The sequence below is a fragment of the Oncorhynchus clarkii genome, chromosome 9, assembly GCF_045791955.1.
Source record: "Oncorhynchus clarkii lewisi isolate Uvic-CL-2024 chromosome 9, UVic_Ocla_1.0, whole genome shotgun sequence".
Taxonomy (NCBI): Eukaryota; Metazoa; Chordata; class Actinopteri; order Salmoniformes; family Salmonidae; genus Oncorhynchus; species Oncorhynchus clarkii.
In genome coordinates this window covers 36,713,523-36,728,260 of record NC_092155.1, presented here as the reverse complement: position 1 = coordinate 36,728,260, position 14,738 = coordinate 36,713,523, and the positions used below count along the sequence as shown (strand labels likewise).

Here is a 14,738-nt window from a genome sequence, read left to right as displayed (position 1 = left end):
AGGTCTTCATAGGGTGCCTATAGGCAAAATCAGTGCTTATGGCCAACTTCTACCCAGAGCCATCCATAAAGTATGTACTGTAGACTACAGGAATACATGTATACTACAGCAGGGATAATACGTCACATACATACTTCAGTGTTCCTGTTAACAGGAAGCTGGGAAATTTGGGATTAGAGATTAACAAGGATGTGGCATCAGTCATAGTAGGGGCGTCGCCGATTGAGGTCATGTGACAGGGTGGGGGAGGGGGAGGGGCAGGGTGCTGTAGGGGTCGAGAGGGACCAATGGTGACCATGGTTGGCTGTCACCGTTGATTAGTTTTTCTCAGAGGAAAGCAGGCTTTTCCCCCCTCTGTGTTATATCATTGAAATGTCAGGCTGCATGCAACTCTGTGTCAGCCTCTAAGAGCTGTTCTGCCTCTGGTGCTGGGCTTTAAATATGTGTTCAGAGTACACTGCCATATGCAAGAGGGACCCAACTGTCTTGGTGTATTTGCAACTCTCTCTTGATCAAAATGAAGTGTTGGCTTGTAAGTGTGTTTTTGTTTCTACTAACAAAACTATTTTGAAATGTGTTAACTTTTCTTTTCATGATTTGTGTTGGTTTTAATATTTGAATAACCATAAGAAATATCATTGAACCGTAAAAAATCTTAATTGAAATAGACATAACTTGATGACATGATTTCCTTGAACTAATCCACAGTCCATTTTGATTAGCTTCTTCGAAATGTCCCTTTCTCTTAGCCAGGCTTAGTGGTCATGTATTCAGTGATTTGTCTTGGACTGAATATATGAATTTGAAATCAAAGAAAGTATCTTAACAATAAATGTGTTTACACGTAGAACGTAGTGTGTGTATGAATAAAGAGCATGGATGAAGAAGGCATTGTGGTGCTCATTTGAATTTCGGCATCAGACCAATGCCTACTTCATAATTAAAACATGTGTTTCTGTGTGTGGGTGTCATAGAAACCATCTCTCCCCAACACTATTAGACTACAGTCACACTCAATTCACTTGGTGTTTCTATGATGTTGACCTTGGATTATTGTTACCTTCTTCTCGCTCTCTACTACCTTCCCTTCTTACGGATCTCTTTTCTCTCCCCATCTTTCTTATTTATCTCTTATTCGTCTCTCTTTCTTCCCCTCTTAACCCTCCCTTTCTCACTATCACCTCACCTTCTACCCTCGTCTTATCTCTCTCCCCCGTGTTGCACCCTCTCCCCCCTCCCTCCTCTCTCTCCCTCCCCATTTTTTCCATTCAGCAGCAGCTGGATAGGAAGGACAGTCAGAGCAGCTCCCAGCACAGTGTGTGCAGCCATCGCAGCACCCACACAGACTCCCCCAGCCACCCCCCCTCCAACATGCCCAGTGAGGCCATGGCCCCCCCTCCGGCCGCACCCACTCAGCCGCTGCCTGGCTTGCCTCCGCTGCCCACCCAGGACCCTGGAGATGGCACCATGACCCTCCAGAAGAAGCCAGACCCCTTCAAGATCTGGGCCCAGTCCAGGAGCATGTATGAGAGCAGACGTGAGTAGACTCAAAATCAAATACTTCATTGTGGTTTATGATGACAACTGATAAAGATGCGTGCGTTTGCGTGCGTGCGTGCGTGCGTGCGTGCGTGTGTGTGTGTGTGTGTGTGTGTGGTATGACTCAAACCTGACTCAAACCTGACTCTATGACAAAAGGTGTCTCAGAGAGCATAGTCTCCTTGAAAAACAGACGTGTTTCCTGCTCTGTGGTACTATCGACATCTCCTGCAATATGAAGCACCTGCATTTCCAAACACTGTGTAGGTGTGTGTATACTGCCTTGCCACCGGAAGAAGGGGTTAAAAATGAAGGGTCACATACATCCTACCTTGCTGACGGCTCAGAATTTAAGTATGATATATCCAATGTTGACCCAAGCTTACGTCAGGAGCTATTCCTGTGTTGCTTGTGCAGGAGTACAGGAACACAACTGGAGGTTGACTGTGGTTAGGGGATTTAACCATTTGATAAAAATAATGTGAATGTTTCCGTCAATAGATGTTCTCATCAGCAGAAAAGACGTCTATTGACCAAAACGTTAATTTGATAGTGTGCCGCATACAATAGTTTTTTCTCTAAGCATCGGGGGCGATAGAATGTACACCCATTTAGAATTCTAAAAGCAGAACATCTGTTAAGGCTCTCCCTTTGCAATCACAGCTCAGGTCTTCTATTATTCATGGGAAGGAGGGAACCACCCCACTTATATACTATACTCACTACAAGAGTCTCTTGAGAGAAATGGTTTGTTCTCCAAACAATGGGTCATTCATTCCCATCTCGGGGGAATATATTAAAGAGTAATTTACATTGCAACATATACGTTAAGGCTGACTGGGGGACAAGCAAACAGAACTTACTGTAACTTACCCGCCGCCCTCCTTTCGGTAAAGCTGACCACGACTTCATTTTGTTGCTTCCAGACTAGAGACAGAAACTAAAACAAGAAGTTCTGCGCTCAGGTCTGTTCAACGCTGGTCCGACCAATCTGATTCCACGCTTCAAGACTGCTTCGATCACGTGGATTGGGATATGTTCCGCATTGCGTCCAACAACAACATTGACGAATACGCTGATTCGGTGAGCGAGTTCATTAGAAAGTGCATCGGCGATGTTATACCCACAGCAACGATTAAACATTCCCAAACCAGAAACCGTGGATTGACGGCAGCATTCGCATGAAACTGAAAGCACAAACCACTGCTTTTAACCAGGGCAAGGTGACTGGAAACATGACCGAATACAAACAGTGTAGCTATTCCCTCCGCAAGGCAATCAAACAAGCTAAGCGTCAGTATAGAGACAAAGTAGAGTTACAATTCAACGGCTCAGACACAAGAGGTATGTGGCAGGGTCTACAGTCAATCACGGATCGCAAAAAGAAAACCAGCCCCGTCGCGGACCAGGATGTCTTGCTCCCAGGCAGACTAAATAACTTCTTTGCTCGCTTTGAGGACAATACAGTGCCACTGACACGGCCCGCTACCAAAACCTGCGGACTCTCCTCCACTGTAACCGACGTGAGTAAAACATTTAAACGTGTTAACCCTCGCAAGGCTGCAGGCCCAGATGGCATCCCCAGCAGCATCCTCAGAGCATGCGCAGACCAGCTGGCTGGTGTGTTTACGGACATCAATCCCTATACCAGTCTGCTGTTCCCACATGCTTCAAGAGGGCCACCATTGTTCCTGTTCCCAAGACAGCTAAGGTAACTGAGCTAAACGACTACCGCCCCGTAGCACTCACTTCCGTTATCATGAAGTGCTTTGAGAGACTAGCCAAGGACCATATAACCTCCACCCGACCTGACACCCTAGACCCACTCCAATTTGCTTACCGCCCCAATAGGTCCACAGACGATGCAATCGCAACCACACTGTACACTGCCCTAACCCATCTGGACAAGAGGAATACCTATGTGAGAATGCTGTTCATCGATTACATCTCAGCATTTAACACCATAGTACCCTCCAAACTCGTCATCAAGCTCGAGACCCTGGGTCTCGACCCCGCCCTGTGCAACTGGGTACTGGACTTCCTGATGGGCCGCCCCCAGGTGGTGAGGGTAGGTAACAACATCTCCACCCCGCTGATCCTCAACACTGGGGCCCCACAAGGGTGCGTTCTGAGCCCTCTCCTGTACTCCCTGTTCACCCACGACTGCGTGGCCATGCACGCCTCCAACTCAATCATCAAGTTTGCGGACGACACTACAGTGGTAGGCATGATTACCAACAACGACGAGACGGCCTACAGGGAGGAGGTGAGGGCCCTCGGAGTGTGGTGTCAGGAAAATAACCTCACACTCAAAGTCAACAAAACAAAGGAGATGATTGTGGACTTCATGAAACAGCAGAGGGAGCACCCCCCTATCTGCATCGACGGGACAGTAGTGGAGAGGGTAGTAGGTTTTAAGTTCCTCGGCGTACACACCACGGACAAACTGAATTGGTCCACCCAAACAGACAGCGTTGTGAAGAAGGCGCAGCAGTGGCTCTTCAACCTCAGGACGCTGAAGAAATTTGGCTTGTCACCAACAGACTCACAAACTTCTACAGATGCACAATCGAGAGCATCCTGTCGGGTTGTATCACCGCCTTGAACGGCAACTGCTCCACCCACAACCGTAAGGCTCTCCAGAGGGTAGTGAGGTCTGCACAACGCATCACCGGGGGCAAACTACCTGCCCTCCAGGACACCTACACCACCCAATGTCACAGGAAGGCCATAAAGATCATCAAGGACAACAACCACCCGAGCCACTGCCTGTTCACCCCGGTATCATCCAGCAGGCGAGGTCAGTACAGGTGCATCAAAGCAGGGAACGAGAGACTGCAAAACAGCTTATATCTCAAGGCCATCAGACTGTTAAACAGCCACCACTAACATTAAGTGGCTGCTGCCAACATACTGACTCAACTCCAGCCACTTTAATAATGGAAATGGATGGAAATTGATGTAAAAATGTATCACTACCCACTTTAATTAAACAATGCCACTTAATATAATGTTTACATACCCTACATTACTTATCTCATATGTATATACTGTACTCTATATCATCTACTGCATCTTGCAATCTTTATGTCATACATGTATCACTAGCCACTTTAAACTATGCCACTTTTATTTTTACATACCCTACATTACTCATCTCATATGTATATACTGTACTAGATACCATCAACTGCATCTACATCTACTCCTATGGCGTTCTGTACCATCACTCATTCATATATCTTTATGTACATATTCTTTATCCCTTTATACTTGTGTGTATAAGGTAGTAGTTTTGGAATTGTTAGGTTAGACTACTCGTTTCTTATTACTGCATTGTCGGAACTAGAAGCACAAGCATTTCACTACACTCGCATTAACATCTGCTAACCATGTGTATGTGACAAATAAAAATGGATTTGATTAGATTTGATGTAATGTTGTTTTTCTCGATTGCCATTTGCAATTCATAAGCAGCTGGCTGTTGCTTGTCTGATGTCTACAATAATGTGTTTACATGTATGGTGTTTTAAAAACGCACCCATCAGAAGAATATGCACATTACGTGTGCTCGTGCAGCTTATGTGTTTGTGCGTTCGTGTGTGCGTGTGTGTTAATGGTAGTCTTTTGGGCTGAAGAGTGTATGCATCCAGGGTTGGGTAGGTCACTTTCTAAATGTAATCTGTCACAGTTACTAGTTACCTGTCCAAAATTGTAATCAGTAACGTAACTTTTTGGTTCCCAAAGTCAGTAATGTAATCTGATTACTTTTGAATTCTTTCCCCTTAAGAGAAATTAGAAGAAGATGAAAAGGATCCATGAATTACATTTGGTGTGTCATCATAGTGATCTCTGGTTTATGATCAGACTCGCTCAGGTGGATCAATCTTAAACTTGTACCTTTTTTCAATGCTGAATTGAATGTCATTGAGAAACAGAAAGGTGTTAATGTATTTTTTTCCCCGAAAACATCCTTTTTCAAAATTACAAAAATCATCTAAAACGTAAACTGGTTTCCCAAAAGTATCTGTAATCTGATTTTAAAAAACAACAAAAGATTATGATAACGTAACCGATTACATTACAGTTTTTTCCCCAAATCAGATTACATGATTACACTGACTATACTAATGAATATAATCGGTTACTCCCCACCATAGATGAATGTAATTCCCACCATAGATTAATGTAATCTATTACTCCCCACCGTAGATGAATGTAATCTGTTACTCCCCACCATAGATTCATGTAATCTGTTACTCCCCACCATAGATGAATGTAATCCCCACCATAGATTAATGTAATCTGTTACTCCCCACCATAGATGAATGTAATCTGTTACTCCCCACCATAGATGAATGTAAATGACTAGTGCGAGTTGCCAGCCAGCCTCAGCCTGGTCGTATGTGTGTGTTAGCAGGCGCCTGCGGTGTTGCAGTTCTGGTTAATCAGTGGGTAAAGTAGAGCCAGTAGAATCTAGGTCTGCTGCTGCTGATTAAATATTAACTGGGCCCGGTGAGGGCTGCTTTAAGCTCAGCCTGATTGGTATATCTGTTTGATAACCCCTCAAGGAGCAGCAGCCCTCTGCTGTGGAGCTGATCCTACTGTTTGAGTGGGCTGGATTATTAGAATGGGTTGGAGAGTGGGAGGAGGAGAGGAACATGCAGACGCATCTGTGTTTTCATGTAGTAGATTGTAGACAGATATCAGCACTATGGTGATCTGTGGTGTTAGTGGTGCCAGGAGATGGCTATGACAGAGACAGGACTGAGACAGAGATAGAGATGAGACCATGCTTGGGACCCTCCTGCAGAGAACATTTTGTCTGATGCTTAGAGGCTGCGTGTGTGCGTGTGCGTGTGCGTGTGTGCGTGTGCGTGTGCGTGTGCGTGTGTGTGTGTGTGTGTGTGTGTGTAAGTGAGAGCTCTGATCGCTGTGCTAGGGACAGGGATCAGTGGAGGGCTAATGACTTATCCAACACAGACACACACACAGACCCAGAGCTGAGGGCTAATGGAGACTGTATGGCAGACAGAAGGCGGATCAGGAGAAATGGGCCGTTCCCTGTGTTCAGACTTGCCCTGTGGGTGAACAGACTGACACCAAATCGCCTGTGTTCTCACTAGGGCTGTGGAAGTCATGACATGTTATCAGGCAGTTATTGTCATGCAAAAGCCTGCTGGTCTCACGGTAATTGACCGTTAATTAACATAGACACATTTTGCATTTCCAGGCCTCCACACAACAAGCAGTTGATGAGCCCCTTTGGAACACCTACATTTAAAAATGTCTAATAAATAAATGTAATACACACCATAATAATACGTCCATTATTTATTTTAGGCAAGTGTAAAGAAACATTATGAGATTAAGAAATTGTATTTCAGAGGAACAAAATATGAGTTGGACTACTGTATGTTATCTGCCTATGCACTATGCCATTGGTCTTTTCATTATGGCTGACAAGCTATGCTTATAAGTACCGTGCCATTATTTTATTTTATATGATTTTATACTAAGAAGAATATAATTGAATTTAGCTGAATAAAGTATACATATAATTCCCATTACGGAGAAAGTACGCACATGAAATGGCTATGTTGAGTGTAAAAGGGATAATTTGAAACAGGTCCTATATGCTAGATTTAGAGTTAATTTGCAACTTCAGTTGTGAATGATACAAACCCTAAAATGTCTTAGACATCAGAACATACACTACTGGTCAAAAGTTTTAGAACACCTTGTCGTGTCTTTGGCTGTGCCGGATTAAGTGATATGTCATGCTATTCTGTAAAATCATTTCTCTGTAATTAATATGACCTGATTAAGCTAATCAGGTAAATAATTAACTAGAAAGTCGGGCACCACGAACAAATGTTTATAGAGCCGTTATCTTCTGAATACTCTTAAATACCTGGTAATCTTCTACATTAATAGCAGTCAATATTTAATCGTCACCTTGTTTAGTCTCATCTGAAAGGTGTAAATTCTTGGTTACCTTCACGAACCCTGGCTAACCAGTTGAATCAGCAACGCAAAATTGGGTTTAATTATTTATTTACTAAATACCTAACTAATCACACAGAATTACATATACACAGAATGAATCATACATTGATGGACCTGGTGAACGGAGCCAATATAGCGGCTGGTTACACAAAGAAAAGGGGGGAGTTTGAGTGAAAGAGCGGGAAGAATGAGTAACAAAGGGAGAAGCTATGCTATCATAAATACAGTATCTTATGCATTCTAAATAACCGCCCATTTGAAAAAGGAGAATGCAATAAATATTTACCCTGAGTTGCGCTTCGGTAGATTGGTCGTAGATCGTAGGCCGGGTTGTCCAGCATGGGTCTCTGGTCCTCTGAAGACTGTCTAGTGGTGAACTGGAGCGTGGTAGAATGGATACTCTGTCCGTCCTCTCCTAGCCCACGTTTACACCTGCGGTTGCTAACGCAATGGCTAGGTGGTATCACTTCTTCAGTGAATAAGAGTTCAAAGTTCATACCAAATTCATACCAAGTTGCCATACTTTTAAGCTCATGCTATATACTGGCTGGTATACTCGAAATTCATCCTTCGCCGTGTAGCTCGTCACCTTCACGTTGAGATTCGATGCTAATTTCGTTAGGTTCTTGTCATTCAACCAGAGCTCACGCTAAGGTTGGCTTAGTTCTGTAGGCGACCTTTGTCCTTTCAACGTGGGGACCGCAAGTCCTCACATCCATGGAACAGTTTATAATCTGAGCCCTTTTAACGTAGGACTGTCGCCCTAACATCCTCGGAACAGAAAGTTACATTTTCATCAAGGGCTTTATATAGGAGGGAAGAGAAGGGCGTGTTTCATAGTTTATAACCAATGTCTGTTCACATGTGCACATGTGCAACCTTATGAAAACCCAATTCTCTCATTTGGAAGCTAAAATTACATTTCATCTTTTCACAAATACTTTCATATTTAAACATTTAAATTGCACAACAATTCCATGTGAATCTGATAACTAGAATGTGTAGACTTTCCAAGATACAGTGTGTCGTCCTGTCATCAGTAATAAAAGTCTCAGACGCCAACTGATCTGGCATCATATCCATTTTGTACCAACGCGTATTTTCAGCTGGTTTGATTACCGAAATATGGTTCCGTTCCCATCTTTTTATGTCACCAGACTCTCTCTCAATGTTAACCATGGGATTTTCAATAGTCACATCGGTAGAGTAGAGAGGAAAAAGGGTAAAGGCATTTATGGGGGTCATAAACCTCCCCAATCAGGCCAACGTCATGACAACCTACTCATTCAAGGGTTGTTCTTTGTTTTTACTAATTTCTACATTGTAGAATAATAGTGAAGACATCTAAACTATGAAATAGCACATATGGAATCATGTAGTAACCAAACAACTGAGCAAAGCTGTCATCAAGGCAAGGGTGGCTATTTGAAGAATCTCAATCATAAAATATATTTAGATTTGTTTATCACTGTTTTGGTTACTACATGATTCCATGTGTGCTATTTCATAGTTTTGATGTCTTCACTATTATTCAACAATGTAGAAAATAGTAAAAATAAAGGTAAACCCTTGAATGAGGGTAGCCTAGTGGTTCGAGTGTTGGACTAGTAACCAAAAGGTTGCAAGTTCAAATCCCTGAGCCGACAAGGTACAAATCTCTCATTCTGCTCCTGAACAGGCAGTTACTGTTCCTAGGCCGTCATTGAAAATAAGAATTTGTTCTTAACTGACTTGCCTAGTTAAATTTGGAAAGTATTCAAACCCCTTCACTTTTTCCACATTGTGTTACATTACAGCCTTATTCTAAAATGAATTGAATAGTTTATTTCCCTCATCAATCTGCACACAATACCCCATAATGACATGGGGTAATGACACGTTTTAGATTTTTTTCAAATGTATTAAAAATTGTAAAAAAATATTTCACATTTACAGAAGTATTCAGACCAGTACTTTACTCGGTACTTTGTTGAAGCATCTTCAGCAGCGATTACAGCCTCAAGTCTTCTTGGGTATAACACTACAAGCTTGTCACTTGTATTTGGGGAGTTTCTCCCATTCTTCTCTGCAGATCCTCTAAAGCTCTGTCAGGTTGGATGGGGAGTGACGCTGCACAGCTAATTTCAGGTCTCTCCAAAGATGTTCAATCAGGTTTAAGTCCGGGCTCTGGCTGGGCCACTCAAGGACATTCAGAGACTTGTCCCCAAGCCACTCCTGCGTTGTCTTGGCTGTGTGCTTAGGGTCATTGTCCCGTTGGAAGGTGAACCTTCACCCCAGTCTGAGGTCCTGAGTACTCTGGAGCAGGTTTTCATCAAGGATATCTATGTACTTTGCTCCGTTCATCTTTCCCTTGATCCTGACTGGTCTCCCAGTCCCTGCCACTGAAAAACATATTCACAGTATGATGCTACCACCACCATGCTTCACCGTAGGGATGGTGACATGTTTCCTCCAGATGTGACATTTGGCATTCAAGCCAAAGAGTTCAATCTTTCTTTCATCAGATCAGAGAATCTTGTTTCTCGTAGTCAGAGTCCTTTAGGTGCCTTTAGGCAAACTCCCAGCGGGCTGTCATGGGCCTTTTACTGAGGAGTGGCTTCCATGTGGCCGCTCTACCATAAAGGTCTGATTGGTGGAGTGCGGCAGAGATGGATAACCTTCTGGAATGTTCTCCCAACTCCACAGAGGAACTCTGGAGCTCTGTCAGAGTGAACATCTGGTTCTTGGTCACCTCCCTGACCAAGGGCCTTCTCTCCAATTACTCAATTTGGCCGGGCGACCAGCTCCAGGTAGAGTCTTGGTGGATCCAAACTTCTTCCATTTAAGGATGATGGAGGCCATTGTGTTCTTGTGAAACTTCAATGCTGCAGAAATGTTTTGGTACCCTTCCCCAGATCTGTGCCTCGACACAATCCTGTCTCCGAGTTCTACAGATAATTCCTTAAACCTCATGGCTTGGTTTTTTCACTGTCAACTGTGGGAACCTATATAGACAGGTGTGTTCCTCTCCAAATCATGTCCAATCAATTGAATTTAGCACAGGTGGACTCCAATCAAGTTGTGGAAACATCTCAATGATGATCAATGAAAACAGGATGCACCTGCGCTCAGTTTCGAGTCTCATAGCAAAGGGTTTGAATACTAAGGTATTTCTGTTTTTTTTTTTATACATTTGCAAAAATGTCCAAAAATCTGTTTTCACTTTGTCCTTGTTGTGTGTAGATTGATGAGGATTTTAATTTATTTAATACATTTTAAAATAAGGTTGTAAAGTATAAACATTTGGAAAGAGTGAAGGGGTCTGAATACTTTCTGAATGCTGTATGCTGCATGGTGTGACTATAGATTATTGATGATTTGAGAAAGTCGCAAAATTAGCTTGTGCTCTGTTCCTTGCCTCAGGCTGCACAGCTGTTCTTTCGTCAAGTGATCATATTTTCACCCATCAGACTATTATCAATTTAATCTAGTCTTTACTAATATGTAAAATTAGTTTCTTTTTCGAATGGCCCATTTATCAAATGTGCAGGGTCAGGGGAATGCACTGGAATAGCGAATGGAGGCTGTGTGCTTAATATGTGCAGCTGAAAAATAAATATAAGGACACTTATTTCACTCCATGCATCAACCACTGTTTGAGGAGCATGCTTTCACTGCCCTTCCAGGTGATATTCTGCCCAAACGTTGTATACCATTGGGTCTCCAACCTTGTTCCTGCAGCTACCCAGTGCTTCATTTGGGAAACCAAGTGAAATATGTTCAAGAACACCGCAACAAAACATATTTAAACTAAACTGTTGACAGCTCATCTGCGTGCTCGAGAAAGGAACAAAGGAGGGAGAGGAGGAGATGGAAATGCATGGTAGTGTCGTGTCTTTGGCTATGCCGGATTAAGTGATATGACATGCTATTCTATAAAATCATTTCTCTGTAGTTAATATTACCTGATTAAGCTAATCAGGTAAATAATTAACTAGAAAATCGGGGCACCACGAAATAATGTTTATAGAGCTGTTATCTTCTGAATAAACTCTTAAAGACCTGGTAATCTTCTACATCAATAGCAGTCATTATTTAATCGTCACCTTGTTTAGTCTCATCTGAAAGTTGTAAATTCTTGGTTATCTTCACGAAAGCTGGCTAACAAGTTGAATCAGCAAAACATAATTGGGTTTAATTATTTATTTACTAAATACCTAACTAATCACACAGAATTACATATACACAGAATGAATCATACATTGATTTCAAATTATGTCGTAAAGGAAAACGTCCCTAGCGGACAGAACAGATATTATGGCTGGTTACAAAAAGAGAGGTGGTTGGATATAAATGAAGGAGCGGGAAGACTGAGGAACAAAGGGAGAAGCTATGTCTCTATCGGTCTGTAGGCAGCTATGCTGTAAATACAGTATCTTATGCATTCTAAATTACCGCCCATTTGAAAAAGGAAAATGAAATAAATATTTACTCTGAGCTGCACTTCGGTAGGTTGGTTATAGATGCTGGCCGTGTTGCCCAACAGAGATCTTCCTTGTCCTCTGAAGAATGTCTCTGGTGGTAAACTGGATACTTGGTAGTATCGTGTTGTTTGTTAGGGCAGATACTTTATCCGTCCTATCCTAGCCCACGTTTACAGCTGCTGTTGCTAACTCAACGACTAGGATGTCTCACTTCTTTAGTGAATAAGAGTTCATACCATTCGCAACCAAAGCTCACGCTGAGCTTGGCCTAGTTCTGTAGTTGACATGTTAGTCTTTTTAACGTATGGACCGTCGTCCTATCGTCCTCTGAACAGAAAGGTACATTTTCGTCAAGGGCTTTATATAGGTGGGGAGAGAAGGGTGTGTTTCATAGTTTATAACCAATGTCTCTTACTGAGTGAGCAGAGCTTTAACCTTATGAAAACCCAATAAAAATAAACACAAAATACTTCGACCAGGGCGTGACAGAACCCCCCACCCCCAAGGTGCGGACTCCCGGACGCACACCAAAAACTATAGGGGAGGGTCCGGGTGGGCGTCTGTCCATGGTGGCGGCTCCGGCGCGGGACGTGGACCCCACTCTATCAAAGTCTTAGTCCCTCCTCTCCGCGTCCCTGGATAGTCCACCCTCGCCGCCGACCATGGCCTAGTAGTCCTCACCCAGAACCCCACTGGACTGAGGGGCAGCTCGGGACTGAGGGGCAGCTCGGGACTGAGGGGCAGCTCGGGACTGAGGGGCAGCTCCGGACTGAGGGGCAGCTCGGGACTGAGGGGCAGCTCGGGACTGAGAAGAAGCTCAGCACTGAGAGGAAGCTCAGCACTGAGAGGAAGCTCAGCACTGAGAGGAAGCTCAGGCAGGTAGTTGGATCCGGCAGATCCTGGCTGGCTGGCGGTTCTGGCAGATCCTGGCTGACTGGCGTATCCGGAAGAGTCTGGTTGACTGGCAGATCCGGAAGAGTCTGGTTGACTGGCAGATCTGGAAGAGTCTGGCTGACTGGCAGATCTGGAAGAGTCTGCTGACTGGCGACTCTGGCTGCTCCATTCTGACTGGCGGCTCTGGCTGCTCCATGCTGACTGGCGGCCCTGGTTGCTCCATGCTGACTGGCGGCCCTGGCTGCTCCATGCAGACTGGCAGCTCTGGAGGCTCCTTGCAGACTGGCAGCTCTGGCGGCTCCTTGCAGACTGGCAGCTTTGGCGGCATCCTGCAGACTGGCAGCTCTGACCTCTGACCTGATGCGTGGTGGTGGTACTGGGCCGAGGACACGCACAGGAAGCCTGGTGCGGGGAGCTGCTACCGGAGGGCTGGGGTGTGGAGGTGGTACTGGGTAGACCAGACCGTGCAGGCGCACTGGAGCTCTTGAGCACCGAGCCTGCCCAACCTTACCCGGTTGAATGGTCCCGGTCGCCCTGCCAGTGCGGCGAGGTGGAATAGCCCGCACTGGTGCCATGTAAGCCGGCCCAAGGAGACGCACTGGGGACCAGATGCGTAGAGCCGGCTTCATGGCACTTGGCTCGATGCTCACTCTAGCCCGGCCGATACGCGGAGCTGGAATGTACCGCACCGGGCTATGCACCCGCACTGGAGACACCGTGCGCACCACAGCATAACACGGTGCCTGCCCGGTCTCTCTAGCCCCCCGGTAAGCACAGGGAGTTTGCACAGGTCTCCTACCTGGCGTAGCCATACTCCCTGTTAGCCCCCCCCCAATAAATTTTTGGGGCTGACTCTCGGGCTTCCATCCGCGTCGCCGTGCTGCCTCCTCATACCAGCGCCTCTCCGCTTTCGCTGCCTCCAGTACTTCTTTGGTGCGGCGATATTCTCCTGGCTGAGCCCAGGGTCCTCTTCCGTCAAGGATCTCCTCCCAAGTCCAGAATTCCTTATTTTGTATCTCCTGCTGCCGCTGTTGCTTCTCCTGCCTGTTGACACGCCGCTTGGTCCTGTTGTGGTGGGTGATTCTGTAACGGCTTTCTTCTATCTCCTCCTCTGACGAGGAGGTGTAGCAAGGATCGGACCCAAATGCGGCGTGTAGATTGCGATCCATGTTTATTTAAACTGAAGCAACACAAATCTAAATACAAACACTACAAAACAATAAACGTAACGAAAACCGAAACAGCCTAATACTGGTGCATATACACACAGAACAAGGACATCAAGACACTAGGGACAATCACCCACAAAACACCCAAAGAATATGGCTGCCTAAATATGGTTCCCAATCAGAGACAACGATAAACACCTGCCTCTGATTGAGAACCACTTCAGACAGCCATAGACTTCACTAGAACACCCCACTAAGCTACAAACCCAACACACCACATACAAAAACCCATGCCACACCCTGGCCTGACCAAATAAATGAAAATAAACACAAAATACTTCGACCAGGGCGTGACAATTCTCTAATTTGGAAGCTAAAATTACATTTAATCTTTTCACCATATTTAAACATTTAAATTGCACAATAATTCCATGTGAATCTGATAACTATAATGTGTAGACTTTCCAAGATACAGTTTATATCATCCTATCATTAGTAAGAATGTCTCAGACGCCAACTGATCTGGCATCATATTCATTAAGTACCAACGCATATTTTCAACTGGTTGGATTACCGAAATATGGTTCCTTTCCCCCCACCTTTTGATGTTCCCAGACTCGATATGTTTAACAAAGGCTTTTCAAGAGTCCTTCTGTAGAGTCAA

The 14,738-nt window shown here is 44.5% G+C and overlaps 1 protein-coding gene across 1 annotated transcript in view; it reads left to right on the top strand.

The window, feature by feature from the left end:
- Positions 1-14,738, top strand: part of LOC139416237 (membrane-associated guanylate kinase, WW and PDZ domain-containing protein 1-like) — a 215,691-nt gene that overhangs the window by 185,946 nt on the left and 15,007 nt on the right. Inside the window, exon 13 of the mRNA XM_071164668.1 lies at positions 1,273-1,537. Within this exon, the coding sequence (XP_071020769.1) occupies positions 1,273-1,537 (265 nt within the window). The remainder of the gene's footprint in view (positions 1-1,272; positions 1,538-14,738) is intronic.